The following is a 25,020-nucleotide window of genomic DNA, read 5'->3' on the forward strand; positions in this document are numbered from 1 at the left end:
CGTGGGGGGGCCCGGGCTCGTGGCTCTCGTGGGTCCATGCAGTGAGAGCTGAGGGCCTCGGCTGCTGCTCTCGGGAGGAGGGGAACACTTCTGGGCAGGGCAGAGAGGGAGGGCGGTGCCAGATACACTGTCTCTTAATTTAAGAGACGGACATTTTAAGCTGTACAACCAGAACACAAGAATAGTGTTAGCAGTTGATATATTCTACAGTTCACAACAAATACTCGCTCTGAATACTGCTTGACGGTTCATGTAGTGAAGTTTCCTTTTTTTTTTTTTTTTTTTCCTCTTTTTCTTTTAACAGATTTTAATTTGCACAACACACTAGACACACAAGAACCACAGCTTATCAAAAAAACCAACAGCAATGGTGTTGTCAGGATTTGACTTGCTTTATAAAATTTCTCTGCAGAAAAAAGTGAAAAAAAAAAATCACACCCCGCCCCCTTCCCGACGCAGAACAAGTGCCTCAACCAGCCAACTCCTGCTTTGCTCCAAGGTGACTTTGGAAGTTTCTCCTTGTCACAGACCAAAGGTACGTGTGTGCACTGGCCGTTCCACGGTGAACCTTTCGCACGTTTGGGTACGTTTCTCTCTTCTTGGAACTTGTGCAAATCGGAAGCCACAACTTTAGGGCAGCCTTTAATTTTAAGCCACTGGGCCTTCACCCTCCCATCTGGATTTCATTCACTGGCATGGGCCATGGTGGTGCCAACAGTATCTTGTACAATCACAGGTTAATTGGTGAACATGGGGAATATTCTCATCAGAGTAAGTCAGTCCTTATCCTTCTTACCTCCCCAATTTTTAATTTAACTTTTTTTTTTCCTCTGAGTGGGAATATCAAGCAAAAATAAATTAAATTTGACCATCCTGAACAATAACCACGAGGTTTTTCTCAGTACCTAACATCAATACAAGGCACGCCCAACAACACACACACCATAAGAGCACTGCAGAGCAGGGCAGGGCAACCTGCCAACCCAGACATCTAAGTGCTAACTGTTTGTATATTTGTCAGTTTTCTGCTGCCCTCTTTTCCTTTGCTGGTGCAGAGGAAGTTGGGCTCCTGCCCTCAGTCCTCAGCAGACCTTGTAGCAGACTCCAGACCACAGCTTTCTCTCGTGGCATCACTTCCTGAAGCTGCTCTCCGGGATGGTGAGCGTGCGCCGCCTCAGTTTTCTTCCTGATCCTTCCTCCAGCAAGTAAGTGACATCAATAGCTGCAACAGACCACAGGCTTTTGGTAAAAGAGGGTTGATACGAGTAACAGTTTTTCCTACTTCCCTATTCACAGTTCTTTCAAGGATGTTTCCATCCACAGTGATATTTGAAACTCCACTGGACAAGGCGCTGAGCAACCTGGTTCAAGTTAGAAGTCAGCCCTGCTTTGGGTCACGTTTGGACCTGATGAGCCCCAAAGACCCTTTCACCCTGAATTATTCCATGAGTCCATGATTGTTTTGCTTTAAGTGCGAGAACATGAAAGTGACTGGACAAAACCCATCCTAGGCTTTAAATTAAAAACAGAGACATAACCAGTGCAACCGCTGCACCCTTATTGTACAGCTTAGATAATACCCACAGAAGTTACTCAGAAACCAACGGAAAGCTCATTAAAGGTCAAAAGAGACTTTCCAAATTCTCTTCAGTCTTTCTCTGCATGTCTGTGGTAGACACAGAATGATGGGGGGTGGAATTTATCTTCAGACAGATTTGCGATTACTAAAAATATTATACAAACCAGTGTCAGTTGTAAGAAATTTCATTCGGATTTAGTTAAAATTGCTACTGTTGCAAAAGAAAACATCACTGCAAAGAAAATTAATTATTTATAATGTCCACTAGCAATAAATTCACACAAAAACATTTATTTTGTCAACACTGCAGCAAACCGAAAACGAACCTGTAGAAGAAATGCTATTGTATAATCATAGCATAAAATCTCACCATTTTTCCCTGGGATTTTCTCTAAGAGGTTTAGCAGGATTTGATTAAGCCTCTCTCTCTGAATATGCCGCCTTTCCTCTGGAGTGCACAGCTGCCTTGTGTCAGAACTGCTTTCTTCCACCTTTTTATCAGTTTCACAGGTCTCACTAGAGACTGCCTCTTTTTCTGGCTCCTCTAGGCTAGGCATCTCACTTGAAGTTTGATCTTGATTTCCTAATACATCCTCAATAAGTGGAAGAGAATCATCTTCTTGGTTTAAGTCTTTAATCTGTGGTTTTGAGCGATCTGTTTTCCAGGATGATCTAGCAGGAAAAGAAGGGTTCAAATACCACAATTTTTCAGACACTCACCTGAAAGACCAATTACTAGTGAGTCAGGGACTTCTCATTAAGTAGGGGACTTTCTGGAATCTCAGACATTTGACTTAATACATGCACTGAAACCCACCAGTTACTCTCTACGGGAGGCTACGTTCCTATAACCTGGTTTGCATCATGTCACATGCAGTCTTTTAAAAACAAATTGCTTTTTTAATTTTGATTTGTAAAGGTTTTTATCTTCCAAAACAGCACATATTGATGTTTTTCTGCAATAGTCGTGGCTCCTGATGGGTGTTTTTAGTCTCTTAACAGAACTGAGAGTGCTTTGGCCCTGGCTCCTCCCACAATGTGAACAGGGGCAGCGTGTTCAGGGATCTGACCCCCCTCCGTGCAGGAAGGCTGGATGCTCTTGTAGGGCTCTGCCAGCTCCATTCAGCTGCTTTTGCTAACTTTCAAAATGGCTTCTGCATTCTTCCTTACATACATTATTAAGGAACACTTAAGGCTGCTTCTATTTTCTATCCATCCCCACTTGTTCCTTTTTATCTCTTTGAAAGTTTAGAGGATTGTTTTAAATAATTGAAACATTATTTCCATAGCACCCAGGGGAAGTGGATAGGAAAAAGAATGGACCCTTGACAAACAGGATTATGTCATCTCTTCTCAACAAACAATCTGGGAGGTTAAGACTCACCTGCCTCCGTTCCTCTTGTAGTTGTCTGGTACATAATGAGGCTATAACAACAGTAAAGATTATGTTTAATACCAAATAAAACTCACAGTGGAAGAAAGTCCTGGACAACTAAATATTCTGGAAGTATCAATACAGGACACTCATCTATCTGACCCTTTGGAAATGCCAGTGCACAGCTGGCACATCTCACAGATCAGATGAATTCAAAGGAGAAGGCATAATCATGTAACAAGGATAAACTAAGAGCCAGACTTATTATCTTATTCTTGGTATCTTCTAAAAAAATTTCAAGCCATAGATCATCATGATAAAAATCATCTTTGCTTTCTGCACAGCAGAAGTTTGGAACCATCTCTACACTCACTATAAAAAACTCACTGCTTCCAGGAAGGAAAGTGCTTACTTGCAGGAAGATTTGCCAGATCTGATACCCCCGTGCTCAGAGACAAAGTGGTGCTGTGTAGGAGGACGTGCACAATGAGGAGTTGCTACTTCCATGGAATTGGGCAAAATGAGTGAAATGAACAGATATTCAGATGGAGGATGTTAAGGGAAACGACTTCATGATTTTGCTGCCTATTTGTCTGCTGGATGGTTTTTTGACAGCCATTTTCAGTGATAATTATACATAAGTAAGCAATATGTCATTTGATAGAGCAGGGAAATGGAAATAGGAAAACACTGCTCTTCTGTACTGGTAATCACTATTCAAAGGTACTGCTGGAAACCATTTTTTAAGCGGGTTTGTTAGCCTGTCTGTGTCAGGTTTTCTTTCCTTCAGTGTAATCACTCTGTGTCTTAATAAAGTCACATTGGTCTATAGTTTGTGTGACTCTCTAAAACACACACAATTACTTTACACAGTTGTAGAACTGTGACTGAAAAGTGAGTTTTAAGATTTCCTTCACTCAGGAGTGGCTTAAATGAAATTAGCATCTAGATTTTGGTCAGAAACTAACCACTATCTCTAGACATCACCATTCGTTCCACATCTGTTTGCTTTTGAACTGCAAATTCTTTGTCTGCAGCAGATTTTTCTTTCCAAGCTTTCTTTCTAGCCAGCTTTTCATCCAGACTGTGTTTGCTTATGTGTCAGCTTCCTTCAGTTTACCAAGTTTCATTCAAAAAACAGAAAGCCAGGGGCTTTCCAAAAATACGTCCAGTCTTCTAGTAAAAAGTAAGGAAGCTAAGAGAAGAAACACTTACTGAAAAGTCTCTCTTGGGTGTGAGTTTCTTGGGGAAGTGGTCAAAGGCATAGGGCTTGGTGCAGACAGGATAACGATTCCGGTGGATCTTGTAGAAGAGATGAGCTGATTTATCGAGGCGGTAATCACAAATATATACATCCTGCTCCTTCACGCCTTTTGGCCTCCCTGCAGTTTCAAAACAAAGCACATAGGAAAAAAACGTTACTCGGATTCCAGAGGAAACACATGGTCCACAAGAACAAGCCACACGCAGTGAGAAGTAGGGGCTGCCAGGCATGCTTGTCTGCTCTCTTTGGTTTGGACTCATAGTAGTGGACACATCGCTACTTCAATTTAAGAGGAAAACCCGTATAATAAAATGCTACCCAAACTTTTGCAAAAACTGCTATCAGCTGCCACCACTTTCTTTTTCCTGCCCAGCACAATCCCACCCTGCTGCTGATCTCTTCAGTATTGGCCCTCCTAAAACCGAAATCACTGTCCCAGTGCTAAAGCAATAGTGCATCCTCAGCTCTGATACTCTGTAAACGCTGGCTATGGCCTTTTTCCAGCAGTACCCTATTTACTTCCCAAATTAATGGAAAGGTGTGTTATATTTAATTACTCATCCCATGAGGTTTCCTTACCTTTGCAGTAGGTGTATAGGTCAAGAACACAGCACGTTCCCACCACAGCCTCTAAGGGGATAATTTCATACAATGGCACCCGGAAGAGCTCATTGTGATAAAACTTTCGAGAAGGGGAATGATGTGTTTCATGTGGACGGAAATAATGATGACCAAATGCAAACCGCTCCTCTCTGTTTGAAGGTGTAAAGGTAAGAGAAAGAGAGAAACAGAAGAAAAAAAAACAAACCACAACTATTTCTATAAGCCCGTGATACAACTTTACTTCATGCCCTCCACTTAGTTTTGAATTATCTATCTTGCACTTTTGCAATGACTGTGATGAAAAGCGAAGTCACATGAATATTACAAGTTCAACTTTATCCCCTTCAGGAAGTGGAAATACTCCCAGTGTGATTTGTATGAACGCAGCAGAATTTCTGTGCTGCTATCACTGGGGCATGTGCATTTAATCGTGTTACAGTGGCTTAGCAGGTCAGTGGTCGTTAGCTGAGCCAATTCAGCTGTCAGTGTGTATTCTCAGCCTATTCCAACAGTGAGGAAAGTGTATCATCAACTTTTATCTCTTATCCCTTGCTTAAACCTCCAACATTACATGTTTTTCCTTTACAGTTGTGGAGCACAAGCAGAGACAAGTGGAAAATCATCAAGCCTTTGTAACTGAACCATGCTCAGTCCTGCATATTTAAGCTACAACAAGACTTCCACTAAATTACTGTGTTTTGACAGGTAGGTATATGGAATGTCTCAAATTTAAAAGATGCCTTGAACATACTTCTCGTTTTTCCAGAGTTTTTCAATGCGGAAAATATCGAGTTTCTCCCTGTTGATGTGGGACAGCAGCCGGTAGGACTGCCGGACAGGGTGTCCATCTGGAGTTCTACGGCTGTCTCTCATCAGGTAAACACAATCACCTGGCAATAGGCACAAAATACACACCTGTAAAGAACTTTTCATGAGTCCAGCACACCAAAAATAGAGGAGTAAATGGTTGCATTAAAAGTAACATGACAGAGCTACCTAATGTTGAATTGTAAAGTGATGCAAACCCACCGCAGAACCCGCAGAAGGAGGATTACCTCAATCATCTTCACAAAAGCTTTATAGCAAGAGCTAAACATAACTTGAATTGTATGTCCGGACTGAAAACATAAACATGTAATGAATCAAGATAAATGATGATGTAAGTTTTGATTAGGAAAATGTGTAGAAATTAGTGATAGCTGCAATGTTTAAATCTTTAAGAGAGAAAATACTTAGAGAGAAGATTTTTATTAAGAAAATAAATCATTGACCGAGAAATCCCCAAGCCTTTGATTCTTCCAGCAGAACTCAAGATGCATAGCTCAGGAAAGGTAAACAGAACTCAAAAAGGGCTGAACAAATTGACATTCCTGACAACTAAAAAAGCCTTTCTCAAGTGCAACCCCTAAACGGGTCTGTAAACTTTTATTTATTCATTTCACCCCAAGAGGAAATGAACTCTTTAATTTCTCTGCTCCATCTGTGAAACAGCATTAGAAGTCCTTCCTCCCTGCCCCCAGGACCTGACCGCCGTTCTTGTATACCGCACCTTTCTTTGTGACAATGGTTATTGTCTGATAGGGTGCCGATACACCGCTCCGCTCAAAAAGCCTTTCTCCTTTAGGGAAAAAGCTTTAATCAATAAAGTTCACAAAGAACCTGAAGAGTCTCAGCGGGAGAACATTTGAGAAACTCTGAAGTTTTACTGAAAATATCGTTGGATTTAGTATATTACATTTCAAAATCAATTCCATCTTTTCTTTTATTTATCTCACGATGAGCAAAAACTTGGGAGGTCCCAAGTCATAAAAACTTAAGAAAAACTACCCTGGGTAAGAACAAAGGTATAGTATTCTATAGGTATAGTATTCTAGCTAGAAAAGTGGGCAGTAACAGATGCTCAGGAGGAAAAAGCGTAAGAATAAGGCATGCACAGGAAAAGCCTTCCCATGGTTTCCCCTCCAGCCTTCCTTTAATCTCTGTTTTACGGACTTTTAGAGCTAAAGTCTGTAGCTGGACCACTGCACATAAATAGGCAGGGATTAATCCAAGAATTTGCCTGATCTTTTTGGAACCATTTATACTCCTGACCTCTCCAACTTCCCGTTGCAGTGCTTTCCACAGTTTAGTTATGTTTTTGTAAAAAAACACTTCCTATTGTTTAAATGTGTTGCATGCTAATTTCAGTGTTTGTTCCCTAATTTCTACATTGCTGCACTCTCCTGTGCCACTCATGATTTCACAGACCTTTATCACATCACCCTCCAAATCATCAGCGCAGACTTTGTTCACAGCAAAGATGTTTCATATCTGATTATCCCTGATTATCTGATTATCCTTGTCATCACGCTCGTTTTTACGAGCAGTAAGATACCCTTTTGGAGATGGGGCGACAGGAACAGTGCACAGCATGCAAGAGACAGACACACCGTAAGATTATGGAATGGCACAACTACTTTTTCTATTTTGTTCATAGTCATTTCTAATACTCAGTTTGCCTTTTTGACTCATGTTGAACATTTCTCTTACTTTTCCATTAAATTGCAATGAGTCCTGAATTTTTTTCCCCTAAGTACATACCTATTTTGGTGTATGTGCGGTTATATTTGTTTTCCTTCCATGTACATTACTGTTATTTAATTAGCAGGTCTCAGTTACTTCCACAGCTTAGTAAAAAGTGCCAGGGAAGCACCAAGTACGATACGGCTCCAGGTTCATGAACACCTCAGTTCTGTTCTCCCTTAGCTTATAACCAAATTTAGGATTAAAGTGAAGGATGTGTAATTATATTTTCATAAATACAGTATTGCTTATCAATCTTGTCTAAGTTTAAAAGATGCTCCCAAGGGCTCCTCATATACAAAAATCACTTTAAGGGTTTATGTTGTCACCTGTCACTGTAACAGTAGAGTACAACACACTGCACTATTAAAAAAAAATCCTCTGATTTAAAACAGAAATGACATAGGCCATATGGGCACTGACATTTGCCTACAACCATGAAGTCAGGTTTTCAACTTTCTGGTATACCAGGACCCCTATTAAACAAACAGAAGCTGTAGCTGTAGGAAGGAGAGACAGAGTTTTAGTCTAGCTTAAGTGAAAAATGGACTGAAGACAGAATGACATAGGCTTGCATGTCAGCTAGCAGAATGCAAGCTCTTCAAGAGTTCAGCCTGTATTTGCTGGTGATTAGTCTGCACTCATCCACTGTATTAGGTCTTCTTACTATCTGAACTAAAGCTGGGATAGTATCTTCATTTTACTAAGTTAAGGATTACTTTTAAGGAATCCACTTCCCTAATTTCTTTAAAAGACTTGTGGAGAAAAAAAGGAAGGTACATGCTGAGAGCAGCTGCTGGCCTCAAGCAGAATGTAAATAAAACCACCTATTTTTGGCTGTTATTTTAAATTAGCTGCTTTCAATTCTTCTTCCCTACCTCTTCAGTGAGAATAAAGCAGTTCAAGTACATATTGTACCTGAGTGAAAAAGGAGTATTCAGAAAGAAATGTACACGAATAGTCTCTTGCCCTAAGGATCAGGAAGCTTGATTTCAATTCAAGTTTATCCAGACGTTACTAACTACTGAAATAGCTACCCCTCTGCCTCCAAAAGGGAGTTTCTAGTTCTGTGTTTTCAAGGAAGAAATGCGGCTGCTATTGCTGGTGCATCAGAGATAATGCCATGTGACAGTTTCTGGCTACGTGGGTTTTCCAAGATCCATTTTGACTGCTGTTTATCACCTCACATGGGAGGTAGAACTCCTTGCTCATGCTGCAGGATGCGATGGACAACCGATCAGATCTGTTTGCATAATCCTCTCGTTTTATGTGTTAGGTAATTTCTGCAGAGGAACCATGTCTGTAGTATATAACTCAACAACCTCAAGTAGAATTGTCAAGAAATTAAAACCCAAGTTTCTCTAACCAGAGACTGAAGCACCCTCATTTAGAGGGATTTAATCACAGTAAAGTGTGTGCATGCACACAGCTGGAAGCTTTTCAGCCTTGTTCCTCAAAAACGTGAGTTCTCAAGCTTAGAACTGGAAGACAAACCAATTCAACGTACAGATACAACTCCCCAGCAGTGAGGGAGGACCAGCTGCCAAAGGCAGGCAGTGGTCTCAAAAGCACTTTCAGCCATTATTATGGGATCAGCCTCTTTCTAACTGACAACACATAGGAAAAATGTATCAGTCTATGCACATAGTGACAGTGGGGCTGAAGGTCACTATGGTCTCTTTTGCCTTGAAATGTGTAAACTACATGACCTTTCAGAAACCAGAGGGAGTAAAAAACCTGTTTCTTCTACTGTATATGCCTGTGTGCCTGCATCACAACTTCTATACACAGGTGTTGTGCCTCAGAACTTTTGGTGGAGAACTTGAGACCAGGCAATGAATCTACAGATTTCCCCTATTTCTACTGTGGCTGTGTATCCCCTTCTAGCACCTTCTATTACACACCTTCCTTAACCCCGTAACTGCAGAGGCATTTCGCGCCTAACAGTGGCAGTTTGGTCTCCTTTGTCCTCTGCTGATGGTACACAGACCTTAGCCATGTAAAGACTAACATTTCTCTAATTAAAGTCACCAAGATCAGATTAGAGGTACATCAGTGAAATATAATGTGTCATGACAAAAATTACCTTAATGCTACGAATGATTAGAACTCTAAAAAGTGAGTTACTCTCCATCAAGGAACCCAGAAATAAAAAAAAAAAGAAGAAATGAGAAAACCAAATGGTTGCACTCCAGACAGGGTAGACAATGCAGAGGAACAGTGAAAAAGGAAGAATGAATTCAAATTCTGGAATACTGCAGAGGGGATAAAAAATATACTGTTCTTTGTCTCTTTTTTTTTTAAATTCTCCACTTTCCCAAAGACTCTCCCATTCCCTTCTAGCAAACATATCAACTGGTTTTACTCATTCAAGAGCAGCTCTCTTAATAATTATATAGGCTTCTTTCTAACCTTGTATGTATCTGTAGGATGAAATAAATTGGAAAAAAAAAATAATTAGAGAACTGAATGTGCCTCTGAAACACTCAGGGCTTTGAAGAAATGTCCAGAAAGATACACTTTAGGGAACAAACAAGCAGTAAGTTGGATGCTTTAATTGCCACTCTACACCACAACACTAAAGGCCTAATAGCCTTCTTTGCCTTTACTTCTAAAGGTTAACGACCATAAATTGGCTCAGCATCTTCCTTCTCTGCCAGGAGGAGAGCCCTATCTGTGCTAAAGGTAATTAATGTTTCTTCATCAACCAGGCTGTGAGAACTCTTACTATGTGTCACTCCCACAATAGCAAAGAGCTCAGCTTTCTACTTGTAAAAAGATAAAAACATTTCAAACAGGGTGATGCAAGAAATCTCTGTACACTCTTATCTGATGGAAATGACAGCAGCCAGCAGAGTTAGCACATACCTTGGCGCAGCAGCAGATCATCCCGTAACAAGCATATATAATAAACACAGCCAGGCTGGGCATAATGGGGACGAGGAATCATGGGAACCTCCTGGGTGAGAAAAGAAAAAAGGAAGGAAATTCTGAGATGTTCACCATCATCAGCACAAACATGGGGCTGATCTCCTTTTGGAAATATGCAGAATGGACAGGGAAGAACTGACACTCAATGTGATTAAACCTAAACCAAGGAAGTTACACTATAAAGTGAGAATGCCACACTGGTCTTGCCAATCTTGATAAATATAAATGCAAGAATTGCTTTAGTTTATAACATAGTAATGAAGAAACTTTTTTTTTTTTACCCTATTCACAGAGCGAGGCTCACACTGCTCACACAAGTAGTGTTCAACATCAGAATTCACACCCATGCAGTCACAGTGCTGCCAGACCTAGAAAAAGATACATCCCAGTTAGAAATTCCCGTGATAGATTTTATTTACAAATTGCATTCCCCTATTAAGGAAAGCAAGAAAACAAGCTTCCTAAAGGAAAGTCAAGATTTTCTTTGAACTATTTCACACTATATCAGAAGACAGACAAGATCTCCATGCAACTGTTTGTGTTCAAGCCTCAAATTGTGGAAATTATTTTTGCTCGCCTAAAGACAGGAGTTGCTGGCAGTTTCAGAAAAGTGCTAGGTCCTCCATACAGAAATGCAAGTGGCATTTCCTCTGTGAAAACAGAATCTCAATTCTTTTGGAGAGGAAATGAAAGTCTGAAGAGGTAATTAAGGCTACTCGCTGTGTGGAAACTGCTGGTAAAAGTTCCACTGGTTATGGAGAACAGAAAAAGAGCATCAAGCTCCACTTTGAGTCCCCCCCGGCCTCACCATGCACTTTTCACACTGGATCATGAGTCCTTCATCTTTGTAAAGGCCACAAATGCAACGGATCACGTCTTCGTCCTTCTCATGTCCATTTTCTTTTTCACAGACAGATGTCTCGCTGCTGTCAGCTTCACTTGCTGTTTCTCCCACAATTTCATCAATTTGGGCAGATGCCTCATGGCGAGCGTTATAGTATGCTTTCCGTAGCCGGCATACATCACGCCCAGTTGGAGATTTTCTGCCATAATATTTCTGAATAAAAACAAAACAAAGAAACAGAAAGATTTTTTTTTTCCCAGGTGCCATGCTTTTGATGCATTCCTCCTATCCGCATGCACCCTTAAAGGTGTCTTCACTAAAGCTCCATCCACAAATATAGTATTCACCTGTCCATCTACTTCCTTATTTTGAGCACCAGGTCCATGTATTTTACATATGACACAGAAGAACAAGGTACCTCTTGGTACTGCAATTTCTTTAGGTTAGCTATTCATGCATGTTCCTGATCTTCTATTTGTCTGACCTAATGCAACCAAAAAGCACTAAGAGCAAGCTGAAGCACATGAATTGCTATCAACGGCCGTTCATCAGAAATGGATTATCACAAGTTCTCTTTCTCTAAAGTATTTTTCTTCTTTTATTACTGTAAGTCAGCGAGAGCATTAAATGAGGGTATGTCCCCACTGTTTATGCAATAGCTTTAAGGGAGAGCCTCACCTCTGCATTCCGGAAGACCTTCAGCATGTCCCCATCAAAAGCTTCCACGGTTTTATAATAGCCCGTCAAGATCTGTTTCTCAATTGTGGCAAGGTCCAATGGGTCAGAGATCTTTTCATAATAGTCTGCATTTCTAAAATGGGAACGTATGCACAATGTCATTTTTGCTAGCAAGTCAAAGCTGTGCAAATCCATTATAGAAAACTATGAGTTGCTCTGAGAAGCAAATCCTTACTTTTTCTTTGGGGGTAGGTTCAGGAGGGGAGCTGCAAGAGCCTGCCTGGAGGAATCTGTAACAGGAACGTGCAGTTTAGCAACATTTACTTGAGTGAAACTTCAAAAGACAAGTAAATAACAACCTCATTCTAGGTTAAAAAAGGCTCTTCTACTATCCAAGGCACAGGGAATTGAAACGCTTTTGCACTTCTAGAAGTTGGTTGCTGTAATCAGACTACATGTAGCAAAATGGAGGATAGTTTCCTTGCAATTCTGTCAATTGTACCATTTTGCTGAACTATTGAAAAATCAATTTAAAACGATAGCAACATCTGCAGATTCTGGTGGCAGAAGAACGGGTTGAGGATAAAGCAAAGTGATTACTGGTAGCAGGAGACAGAGGAAAAAAACCCAAAACACCACCCCCACCCCCCCCAAGAAGGTTATTTAATGTTCTGAAATATTTTTTTTTTTCCCCCCTAGTATTTTCTATTCAGAGAGTCCATTGTTCTAGAGGCTGAAAAGTCTCCATGGAGGTTTTTTTTTAGGAGTGTCACCTTCACCTTTATAGGATATGATGCTATCACATATTTCCTTGAAGATCTGTGCTAGGCGGGCAGCACGAGCAACTTCAATATTCTCTTCAGCTGCAGCCAAGCGTCGTGTTCTCACAGAGCGGGAGGTCTGAAGGGCTGAAAACTGGGTCATGAAGACATCTGAAAGAGGGCAAAAAAGAATTACCTCTAAATAAAATAAATAAAGATCATCTTTTCCCATCCAGCAATTCCACCACCAATTATTAAAATTAACATGTTTTCTAAGCTACTGTAACAGTAAAAGGCTTCAGATTCATTTTTCCAAGTCGGCGCTCTCACTGTTTATAGCTCATCTAAATGGTTAAGCTGGTTATCAAAGTATTTTATTTTGCTGGAACAAATGCAGCACGTCATTGAATTCACCCAGAATACTCACTTCCCAACCTCTCATGTACTTGACAGTGGGGACCAAATCCTGCATGGCTGTGAAGATTATGGTCCTACGAATAGAGTGCTATTTCTGGAGCAGGATTAACACATTTTTTCTGATAGTCATATTTTGTCCCATTCCCATAACTGACTGCATGCCAAAAAGCTTTGTTCTCTAAAGGCCCCAAATCCATAGAATTATGAGGATAAATGACAATTTTCAAAGTCAGTGCAACTGTTTCTGGTCTAGGGATACAGAAAGCAGAAAACAGCCTTTCTCTGTAAGGGTCCAATCATGGAAAATGTTAAGTATTATCCTCCTCCTCTGATAAACCACTCTTGATGAACTGTGAGCCATGGCAACTTCTACCAAGACTTGAGAGACATCGGGCTGCTGGGGGAGCACAAACAAATCCAGCAACCAGACAAATGGTTTACAAAATTCTTATGCTTATAAAAATAGCAGTAAGTGTTTCAGAGGAAACTGCAGGGTCCCATAATGCAAAAAATACACTGAAAGAGTGAAAGAGCTTCTATCTTACCCTGCTATGTAAAGATAAGGGCATACATACACACATATATAGGTATTTTTATCTGCATAGCATTCCCTGTATGTATTAAAAAGGTATAAGGATCTTATAGTAACTACATTTGATTTATTCACAGAGCTTATGTAAACTCTTCATGGGCATGTCATACAGGTTCTCAAAGGAGTAACCTGAGGAACCCGTGTTGGCCTCACCAGATTTAATGTTGCCATCATCCCGGCAGATCCCATTCCAGCGGTTGTAGAGCGATGTGGTGTGGATGTTGTCACTGACGTGCTTCACTTCCTCTTGTTTTTGTCGAATTTTTTCCCAGTTTCGTACCAAAAATACATGGTGTTTTAGCACAAAATTCCTACAGAAATTAGAAAAGCATTCAAAATCACCTTTTTTACTGTAAAATTTCTTGTTTAATGTGGGGGAAAATGACAGCTATTCAGAGATACACTCCTGTGCCTTCTCTCCTCAATGGAGAGGAATTTCACCTTAGCTGGTTAAAGGAGAGTTAAGAACTGCTTACTCAGGCATTTCATCATGCCCTGTCTTACAGAAATAATTTCAGCTTTTGCACAACACTCAGTTCCTGAGGAAAGTCCCACTGAAATCATTCCTTACCTTTCTCTGTTAGACATGGGCTTCATCTGAAGCTGTGGTGTCAGCCTTGTTGGAGCGTTCACACTTTCACTGGGCTCCTCTGGGATGTGGCCCCTCTGGAAAACAGATCATTCTGATAGACAGGAAAAACTGTGCCAAGAACTTAGCAAAGCAGTAAAAGTAGTTCTTGAGAGAGAACCTGTAGTATATAGTATTTCTCTGAAGTTTAAAATACAGAGTTTTTCAGTCTGATGGAACAAACAGATTTCCTATTAAACTTTATCCATGAAAAAAGCTGTCTTTACTACTTACTCTCTTCTTTAGTTTGTGCTTTGACTTCCTTTTCTCTTTCGACCGTCCAGGCCTTCTGTGGGTGCTCACAGGCTGATTGTTTTTGCTTGAAAGTCCATTCATTCGCTGACTTTTACCCCCAATTATTCCTCTGCATTTGTCAAAACCACATTTGCAGAGTTGCTTTAAAAAAAAAAAGAAAAAAATTTAAATACCCCCCCCAACATTTAGATTATCTCTCACTATTATAAAGAACCCATTCTGTCAAATACAACACAATTAATAGTTTTGTTAATTGACCTTCAACTTTACAGCACTGTTTGTCCTTGGTGAGTTTTTTCAAGGTCTTGCACTGTGATCCTTACCTGTTTTTCAACATTAAATGAATGAAAATTGTAGTCATAAGTCAATTCAGTACCAGCAGGCATATCTTTAAGCGCATACAATCCAATCCGGTAAACACCATTAACAGACCTGCAGGGAAAATACAATAAAATATTCCCAATAATTAAAAAGAAATTGTCTTTGTCCACATATAAGTGTTAAGAGACAGGAAGCAACACTTTTGCTGTGCCCTGGATTAGGCTTATTCTTCATTTCTACTGTTCTCTTGTTTATCTCTTACAATAAACTCTGAAAGCCAAAAAAGTGAGTATTTATTTACGAAGTTGTGCTTCAAACAGAGAAGCTACAAACTACACTGGTTATCACAGCAGATCCACTTACCAACCGCCAAGATTCAGGCCCTCACCCTAAATCCAGAGCTTACACTAATCATCACACCTCATCTCACAAAATGCACTAAAATTAACTGCCTCTCCGTTTCTTTTGCTTATTTTTTTTGTGTTGGATTTTAAAATTTAAAACTTGATTACTATTGCTTAAATCCACTAAAATTATCTGAGAATCACAAGCTCCTCTGCTGTACTGCCATCACAGCTGATTCCTATTATGACCGTCTGCTATTTCACTGTAAGTAATCCACTACAAATTTCTTAGAAGTATTTCCTACTAGTCTGGCACTGGATTTCTTCTGATAACGCAGTACTGATACGACACAGGGTGTGCTGAAATAAGACTACTTCCCTGTTTACCTACTTTTTTTTAAAAAAAATATCTGAATTGGCAGAAGGAAAGAATATATACACACAGATCATTTTATGGCATTACCCAGGCTTCGAGATTTGTAGCAGGTTAACAGGATGACAAACAACAAGGCTTTGCCTTGCCAGAAAACTTAGATCCAAACTTAGATCCACAAGATGTCCAACACTTGAAAGCATAACACTGCTTCTCTTGTGCAATGCAAACGTGACAGTAAATATTATTTACACTCTTCAGCTTGATCCCCCTCCCTGTTTTTAGATCAGATTCTCTTAGATGATCTGGTTTTCTATGTCTTAGTCACAGTCTTCCAGTAAATATTTTTCTTACCATTTCTGCATCTCACAGTTAGGATTACAGCTGTGGTTGATAAAACGAGCTTCATTGCCCATACGATAACTATCTATGACCATTCCACTGTCTAAATTCAGGCAGTAATGATCACTGTGATTATGGTACTGTTCAATCATCCGGTTCCTAGGAAGCAACACAGGAAAGTTATTTGTGATTCTGCTTGTTGCTGCAAAGCAAACAGGGAGTAACATAGTAATAGCACATTCAAGAATTCTGAGAGAGGGTTTTGAAGAAAAAGCAATTATAATCTTTATATTTTATAGAACTGTACACCTAGAGATGGAGGAAAACCATTATTATACCTATTTTTATAAGTCAAGGCCATTGACAGAGCTTGGATTAGAATTTAGAAATTTGCTCTTCTGGAATGCTCCCTTTTGGGTTCTGCAGATTATGTGTATACATTTCATGTTGATAACCTGTGTATGGAAGAAAAAATGCAAGTATACATTCTATGGTGTGTATATGTATGCATGTGTACAACAACTGGCTTCTTCCTTTCATTATCTGGGACTGGATACAACTTCTGGAATTACATCCATGGATTACAGCTACCTCTTTTTAGCAAGAGAGCAAGAGTAACCAGAGTCAGTTGTGTTAGCAGTTATCTCAGTATGACAAGATTGCATTTGTCTTCTGTTGGCGCTCTAGGAGTAGCAAGTATGTCCCTCCAATCTCAATTCTCTTATAATGCCATGTAGTTAACAAGAATACAATTTCTTTCATTGGTTACTAATGCTTCCACTTGTTCTTTTTTCTTCACACCTATCTGCAAAAGCTCATTTCCCTTCCTGCTCCATTCTGCCCCTCAATTCTATCTTGCACAGTTCAAATCCTGCACAATACTCATAATTATATCAAATTCACATTCACTTGTGGCATTTGGCATTTACAGAGCAGATGTGGCAGATGATGCATTCCTCTCTATTTGACTGAGAAAAACTTGGTTGAGCAAAAAAAGCTGAATTCTAAGCCTTCTCGTGGCTGTGACCAGAAAACCATTATTTTTTTTTTTTTTTTTCCCCCTGATTCTCTCCCCTTCATTTCTGTCTAAGGATTTCCCCAAAATTATAATAGATACTAAAGTCATTTATTGAGCCTTCCATGCTAAAGCAGCAAATAAATTATTTCTACCTGAATTCTTGCTCACTAACAACTTCTCCCAGATATTCAATGATAAACTGTCCTGCTTTCAGGGGTTCTTTGGTACGAATACCCCATCCTTTCTCCTCAGCCCGGAACCTCTCCAGGCACTGCACCCATTCATGCCTCTGTATCCGCTGATTGCAACACTGTTCACCACAAGGGCAGGTGTTTGGTGAACACTCCGCAAAGATCATCCTAAAATAAAAAACAAAGAAGTTAAAGGAAGGTGAATAACATATTTTTAGATCTATCATCCAGGAAAAAAGGAAAAAAAAAAAAGGAAAAAAAATTCCTCTGTTAAACAAATGTTATTGAAGAACTAAAATGCTTCTATTTTTCAAGGTATAATTCAGACAGTCTGGCTCTCCCTGCTGTTCAAAGAGTAAAATGGAGCTCTTTCTGGGATCTGTCTCTGATGAAAGAGGTAGAGGAGCATACATGCAGCAGAAAGTTACCCTGTATGCTCTGTAGCAATATTTTTATTACTAGAGTTGCATTCAGCCCAATTATTTTCTTAAGATATTATCAGTTGATGTGAAATAATACATTTATTGAAATTGTCTTATGATAGTCAGTCAACCTATTTCTAACCTGTTAAGACAATCCTCCACACAGCCCTTTCCGTTGTCATCGTCTGGTTTCTTACAATTGCAGGTAGTGGCCTCATAGCCAGAAAGAGGCTTGACATCCACATAGACATCTGGAGAAAAAAAAAAAACAAAAACAAAAAACCAAACCCAAACAGGGAAAAGAATTCTTTCCAGGTGAAAAAAACAGAACTATTTATATACAATATTTTCATTCCAATTACATAAAGCAAAAAAAGAAGGTGGAAGTGTCTTTAGTAGGATGAAGAACATGACAGAAAGGAGGGTTGTCATGTGAAAATTTCACAGTTAACACATTTTAGTAATAAGATTTTACTTACTAGAACGGATTTTTTTATAAAGTGGGACATCTGGCTTTTTATACAACTAAAAGGAAGAGAAAGAAAATTTTAATACATTGCATAAGTGCATCTGTTATTCAAAAGAATCAGGGAAATTATGTTCTGTACATATGTAACAGTTTTGTAATCATTACTAGAAAATACATCTGCATTCTCTTCTTTAGGCTCAGACTACATTAGCAAATAGGTCAAAAGAAGTCCCCAAATAAGTAGAACTTAGGCTTAGTGAGTTAGCTGAGCAGTTTTTCTAACATATTGTTTCCCATCCTATCTGAACAGAGCAATGTGGGTAACATACAATGGGGACAGACTATTCTGGACAATGCTGTTCTTTTCAATACTGAAGAGTAATTATTTAAATCTACTTTGGAGAAAGCATCTTTGGTGAAATTATCATGTGCCAACAATTAAAAAAGCAAAAAAGAAAATTCAAGGTGCTTATCAAAATGGTTGGTTGGTCTCAATGATCCTAGGGGTCTTTTGCAACCTAAATGATTCTGTGAAAACGGTGACTACAGGTAGGAGCCAAGAGAAATGCAGATTCATCTTCTAACTAGAGAAACTTCCTCTGCAGATGGAGATGACTAGAGGGAAAAGGGAAGCTTAGATCCCATTTCATAACTTCACATATATTCTATCCTTTCAAACAAGCTTTAAGGAGTAATTTCAAATTATTACGTATTTCACACACATTTACTGCATTAATAGCCTTCCCTCAATAGCGCATGTGGCAGACAGGCACTGGACAAAGCCCAGAATCTATACAACCATCGTACAAACAAAACTGCTCTGTAAGGGTTTTCAATAGTCTGTGTAGATGCAGCAAATGTCAAGAAAATAGATCATATATATTTATTATTTATGTAATATTGAATAGGTAAGATAGGCAGATGCAAGTAATCTTCAATACATGGCAAGAAACTGTCCTCGGCTGAAATGTCAACATGATCATTACTTTAAGATTAGATATTGGTGGTATTACAAAGAGTAGCTGGAGCCACAACCATCTGGGAATTTGTCTTGCTCATTTACATGCTTAAGTTACATGTCTGAGAGCGCTTTCTTGCTGTAGAGCTGGGGAATGATTTACCCTCCAGCCTTAAATCCTGTGTTAAATCACTTGGTGGAAACTTCTCAGGGAAAAAAATATTCCTATTTTTAGGTTTGCACATATTTAAAGCTCTTTAAAAAGAATGAGACTGTTAAACAGTTTCTCTTCTTTCCTCAGTATGAAAATTTCAGCTTGCAAGTGAAAAATAAATTCCACTCTGCTGGGATTGATCCAAGAAAAATAAGGCCTGAAATTTCTCAGTGCTGTTGGCAGTACATCTGAATTCTCCTGAGGCATGTCTAAAACAAGATCATTGCAGAAAGCAGGCACACTACCAAAATAAAAGTCTGCAGCAAAATTAATGACTTTTTTCAGCAGAAAACCACAGGATTGCTATTTTGCAAGAGATGGAATAATGGAAATTGTTCACATTAAATACATATGCAAATCCCTTTCTTCCTCATACAGTGGCAGGAACAAGAATATTCATCAATACACAGGATATATCAACACAGCTTTCATGTAAGAATCTTGCTATTTTCTTTCTAAGACTTCTGATCATAATCTTGGCAAACCAGTAACTTTTTATCTTGTACCTGATTGTGTTTCCACTGCCAGAGGATGTCGTAAGGCAGCTGGAAGTCAATTCTCTTTTGTCTGAGATACTTTCCTGAAACAAAAAGGTTTGTAAGTCACACACACTCATATTCACATATCCCCAAGAGGAAAAAGAGCTGCTCCCAGGCACAACGCCAAATTCTGACAGGGCCTCTCGATGTCTGAAAGTCAAAAAGGCAGAAGAGCAGAATCCTCCCAGAACATTTTGTTTGTTAGTGGCAAGCACAGGGAAGAGCCCTCCTTGATGTTATCTTCTGCATTCTACTCTGCTGTCACAGTCAGGTTTAAACCTTTATCGACAGGGAGGGAAGGTACGAGGTGCCTGGCAAGGCAGGTGGCAGAGCAGAGCTGCCTTCTGCGCTGATGATGATGGTCAGGGTGCCACTGAACTCCAACAGTCCCCTTAAACTCTTCAGAGCAGCGCCAGGAACCCAGAGGTGTTCACCCAGGAGGGGTCACTGAACGTGAGCTGCTGAAGGGACAACAGCAAATAACGGACAAATCTGAATACACTAAACACTAACAACCTCTGTGGAGAAACCTCCAAGTTGACACTTTCTCCTGAGCCTTTCTGCATACACACGAATACAGTGATTTAGCACAGAGAACAAAACCTGCACGCACAATTCATGCAAGCTGGTAAATCACAATATTGTACTCAGAGAAACTGAATTAGTTTTGAAAACAGCATTCGAGCCTGTTCCTGTGACCTTTACCAAAAGAGACCTAAGAACAAATTCAGACTTGGCAAACACATTCCTAAATGTTTCAAAAAGACTTCAGGATGATCTATATTTTCAGCAATAACTGAAACTCATTTTAGACAGGAGTCACTATTTTCATTCCAGGTTTTTTTCTCTATTCTAGAGTTTATTGTTACCTTTAATCTTTTCTCAAAAGAAGGAAACTGACCCATTACATACTTTGTTAATATAAGACCTGAGGTCTGACACAAGTGCTAGGTTAGTTCTAGCCAAGATTAAAATGTTCTCTTATCATTTTATTGGAATACTGTGTCACAGAATTGCAGCAAGAAGAGTGACTAAGGATGAGGTGTCAGTCCCATGTCTGATTTTCCCAGCTTTTCTAAATGTTAACAAGTGCCTTTATGTTCCTCCAGCAACAGTCTCTGGTTTCATGTAAATTCACATGCATAACCCCACTAGTGGAAAATAGAAATTGTAATGTTTTCCTTACAATTTACTCCTAAATCACTTTTCATTTTCAATGCTGTATTCATCCATAGCAGGTTCCAGGAAAGAGCTAAATCTGCTGGGAATTTGCTTTCACTTCTATGACCTCAGCAGGCAAAACAAAAGGCTCTTTCAGGTGCCCTGGCACCGTGCCTGGAGTGCATGGAAGGTCCAGCCCTCGTCAAGTGGGCACTAGTGCAGTCATCTGGCAGAGTCCTAAACCTCGGAACTCTGCTCTGCAGTTAAATCACTCTCCAGCTACCCAATACCAAGCAATCGAAGCAGCTTTATCTTCAGTGCGGGAGCTTGTTTGTGTCTGCTAGCACAAAGAAATGTGGCGTCGGGGCCTCGTCAAGAGAAAAGAGAACAGGATCACGGCACTGCAAACTGAACCTGAGCATCCCGACAGATGGTTTGGTCACGCAACAGAGTTATATGACCCAATTCAAAAAGGAATTGAGCAAGGTCAAATTTTTGAGAATTTAAATTAACACCTTCAGTTCTGAAACCTGTTTTGCAGTTTCTGATTCACACAGATCTGTCAAACTCTTTGCCTGCTACTACCTCTCTGTGAAAGTCAAAGTTGTCTATGGAGCAAAAAAGTTCAGTTAAAGACGACAAACCAATTAAACATTTGTGTTTGATGGGACTAATATTCCTACTGAACAATGTAGAATTTCCCAAACTCCTTTGCATGACAGTACTTGAAGTAAGAAATCACAGCATTTTAAAAGCTGAAACAATTACATGAAAAATAAATCAATTTTGGTTTATCATGAGAAATGACACGAACTGCAAAAACGTCAGTCTGGGAGTTCATGACCACCCTCTCCAGGCAGTCCAGTCCAGTCCAGTAAACAGCATCCTGGAACCCCACGAGTTCTACATGCTCATGCTAGCCTTAGGTTATGGCTCCTTCCTGCAGAAGGGAAAGAGACACCCCAAACCTCTTTTCTGTTCTACCCGAGACCTCAAAATGGAGCTGATATAAAAACTTATGTAACAGCGAACTTTTTCATTCTTCCTTGCTTTTATCCATGCTTAAAGACAAACATCATTAAGTGCATGAGGACAACGGGGAATTTATTATTGCATGCTTAGTTTTTGAGATTTAACAAATGGTCAGAACGGTCTCTGGCTGTTCTACTGTAATATTAGTTTGAAAAGGAGACTATTGTACTGTATTTAAGCAAAAGTATTGCGGCAGTTAAAGCAGGTTTTAAACTAGACTGGTATATTCTCATGGTAAACAAAAAATGAGAACAAAGTTCATGTAACAACAAAAAAAAAGCCTCTCAAGTCAAACTTCTGCACTGAAGAACACAGACAGAGTTCATATGCTGAAAGCCATGAGTAACCTGGCAAGGTGATAAAATAAAAAGAGAAAAAAGGGAGAGAGGCAGAGATATTGTGAAGTCCAGAGCACTTCCATGTCACCTAAGTGTGATGCTTGTTTTCCAACAACTAAAACACACATAAAGTACCCACCAACGTGAATAGGCGCTGGAAACAATCCATGCTCATGCTCTCCAGGAGTGTACTCCAGCTTTTCTTTCTTTAATTGTATAAGGCGGCTCTTTGGACTGTGGATGACAGTGGGGAAAAAAAAAAAAAATTAGAATCAGAATGAGCAACACCTGTCATTTGCAAAAAAACACATTTTCTTTTTAATTAAGGCATGAATGTCTAGAACATCAGGCAAGAGAAGAATAATAGAAATAGCCAAAAAAATTGATTTCCAGGCTGCTTGCCAAATACACTTATCACATCCATTTCAAAACTCATGATTTGATTTTTCTCTGTAATTACTATTCAGGCAACATCTAATGGGACAACATCAACTTTAAGTGCCTAGTATGTGATATATAATTAATAACTAAAATTAAAAAAAAAAAAAAGAAGTTCAACAAATCTTATCTGTTGTTGCTTCCTTAGGTATTTGACACATTATACATGTATAGTGCCTGCTCTCCTAATTTGCTAAGAGTAAACGTTCATGTGCTACTCCTTTAGAAGGCTGTTGATCAAGAACAGAAAGAGTTAAAAAAGCAACGAGACACCCCCTTTACAGAAGGAAAAAATAGGAGTATGAAATAAGAATGGTTGTATGGGTCAGGCAGATGTCAAACCACTCAGCTCAGTAACCTGACTTTTACAAACATCTCCTTTGGCTACTGACAAACTATGGAAAGAAAAAACTGATGTGGTTATATTTAGTACTGCAGCCCTGCAACATTCAGGAAAGATTTTTAAACATTAAATATACCGAAGATTAAAATTATATTGAAGCCTGTTCAAGTTTACTGATGTTTTTTAAGGGATTTATTTTAATAACTGGACATACAACTGAAAGCTGACTCAATAAAATGGTGATATTCTTGTTTAACTAGTGAATGGAAAATGCAAGTTCAAAACAAATGTTGAGATACAGATATCAACAACTGGAAATAATTACTGAAGGTCAGAAACAGAACTGATGGATGGCAATAATTTGTGGTTCATATATTCTTCTAGTCCTTTCTGGATTTCTGGTACTTACTGCACAAGTGTAACAAATTTTAGCTAGTGAAATAAAAGCTAAGGCATATTGCTGAAATGAGGGCTCTGTTGAGCTAGACGCTGTATATACTCTTCTTTGAACAATTCTCCTTTTAACAGTTATACAGCAAGGCTCTAATTATGATACACTTGCATTTAACTTAATGTGTACAGGTGGACACAGAGCTGTCCTAATCAAAAGCCTGTAATGTTCTCTCAAACAATAATGGCTATGGTTTTTAAATATTATGACCCTCTGTCTACTGATGGTAGGAATTAATTTCATTTGCTTTGACAAACGGACAGCTCTGTTGCCCATCAGGCAAAAATTACATTCTAGAGACGATTAAACACACCCCACCCCCATCTTCTATCCTTCCAAGTTGTGCTGCACTGACTCACTAAGATTTGTGAAGAAAAGCCATAGAGTAACTACTTACAAGCCCTGGAAAGCAAGTTCTTATCAAAAGGAAATAGAAAGGTGTTCTGCAAAGGCAAAGTGTGAACCTCCATTTCCAGGAGGCAAGCAAATCCTTAAACCAAAGGCAGAGAAAAAAGGAAAAACATTCAATAGAAGTGACTTAATTGAGGCCAAATGTGCACCATTTAACGCACACTCATTCAGTGTAAAGGAAGCCAATGGAAAAATAAATTGTGGTAAATAAACTGCAAGGAGGAAACCAGCGTGGAAAGGAAATGCAGAAGGCAATTATCTAAACCCACAAAATATAACATTAATTTCTTCAGGCACTGCAGACACACCCGTCTTAGACTCAGTCACAGAGAACACTGGGAAAAGCATCTACTCTGTTTTCCTTCCAAACACAGTGATGAAGTATTGTTAGAGGCATGTAAAAAACTTTTAGGACAAACCAGTAAGCTGAACAATGGCCATCAATACTTCAGGGACTTCAGAAGGAAAGGCTGAGATGTCAAAATAAAGCATAATTACTCATATGAAAAGGGGCAATACTAAAATAATAAGTATAAAGAATACACAGAGTTTTAGAAACATAAATACCATGCAAAAAAAAAAAGCCTCATGAATTCAAGGCCTCTCTACACTATCAAGAAAGGGTCTGTATTAACAGGCCCACATATTCCCACCAGGCAGATGAGCTATTTTAGGCTGGGGTTTCTGAGCACGCAATAAAGGTTCTGGTTTTGTGTTTAGCTGCTGTCTTTCGGAGCAGACCTCTCCCATGCACTTTGCTGAGGCATGCCCAAAGCCTTGCAGAAGCTTAAATTCGGTGTCAGGGCCCCAAGCACCACTAACACACCTTTACAACCCTGATCAGCCCCACGGGGGGGGTTCCACCCACACCCTCTGCCCACGGTCCCTGCAGATCCATTTATGCTCAAGCCCTGGACTACCTCGTGGGTGCACCTATCTCCAGCTCAGCCACAGCCACGGGATCTGGTGGCTGAGCCATGCGCTGGCTTCCTGGCTTGACCCTGGACCTGCCTGGCAATCCTGGACTGTGTCTGACAGACTGTGTCTGACTCCAGTTACCATCACTAGACCTGATCCTGACTTGCAGACTGACTGCCCCGCTTAACCTTGGCCTGCTCTGGCCATCGGGCTCTTGGCTGACGCTGGGTACTGCTGCCTGGTCTGTC

At 39.7% G+C, this 25,020-nt stretch overlaps 1 protein-coding gene across 2 annotated transcripts in view; it reads right to left on the reverse strand.

Moving 5' to 3' along the window:
* Nucleotides 1–259: 259 nt before the first annotated feature.
* ASH1L (ASH1 like histone lysine methyltransferase) overlaps nt 260–25,020 on the reverse strand; it is a 54,413-nt gene continuing 29,652 nt past the window's right edge. For both annotated transcript variants that reach the window (XM_026864047.1, XM_026864046.1), the window contains exons 6-27: nt 22,351–22,445; nt 19,648–19,721; nt 17,980–18,025; nt 17,643–17,751; nt 17,040–17,246; nt 15,882–16,028; nt 14,813–14,921; nt 14,469–14,630; nt 14,178–14,272; nt 13,760–13,917; nt 12,616–12,768; nt 12,072–12,126; nt 11,837–11,969; nt 11,123–11,371; nt 10,596–10,682; nt 10,252–10,342; nt 5,573–5,711; nt 4,798–4,970; nt 4,170–4,336; nt 2,964–3,004; nt 1,950–2,251; nt 260–1,222 (exon numbers count right to left, since the gene is read on the reverse strand). In XM_026864047.1, the coding sequence (XP_026719848.1) occupies nt 1,131–1,222; nt 1,950–2,251; nt 2,964–3,004; nt 4,170–4,336; nt 4,798–4,970; nt 5,573–5,711; nt 10,252–10,342; nt 10,596–10,682; nt 11,123–11,371; nt 11,837–11,969; nt 12,072–12,126; nt 12,616–12,768; nt 13,760–13,917; nt 14,178–14,272; nt 14,469–14,630; nt 14,813–14,921; nt 15,882–16,028; nt 17,040–17,246; nt 17,643–17,751; nt 17,980–18,025; nt 19,648–19,721; nt 22,351–22,445 (2,884 nt within the window). In that variant the 3' untranslated portion in view covers nt 260–1,130. The remainder of the gene's footprint in view (nt 1,223–1,949; nt 2,252–2,963; nt 3,005–4,169; nt 4,337–4,797; nt 4,971–5,572; nt 5,712–10,251; nt 10,343–10,595; nt 10,683–11,122; nt 11,372–11,836; nt 11,970–12,071; nt 12,127–12,615; nt 12,769–13,759; nt 13,918–14,177; nt 14,273–14,468; nt 14,631–14,812; nt 14,922–15,881; nt 16,029–17,039; nt 17,247–17,642; nt 17,752–17,979; nt 18,026–19,647; nt 19,722–22,350; nt 22,446–25,020) is intronic.

Source organism: Athene cunicularia (assembly GCF_003259725.1).
Source record: "Athene cunicularia isolate RWA chromosome 25 unlocalized genomic scaffold, athCun1 chr25_part1, whole genome shotgun sequence".
Taxonomy (NCBI): domain Eukaryota; kingdom Metazoa; phylum Chordata; class Aves; order Strigiformes; family Strigidae; genus Athene; species Athene cunicularia.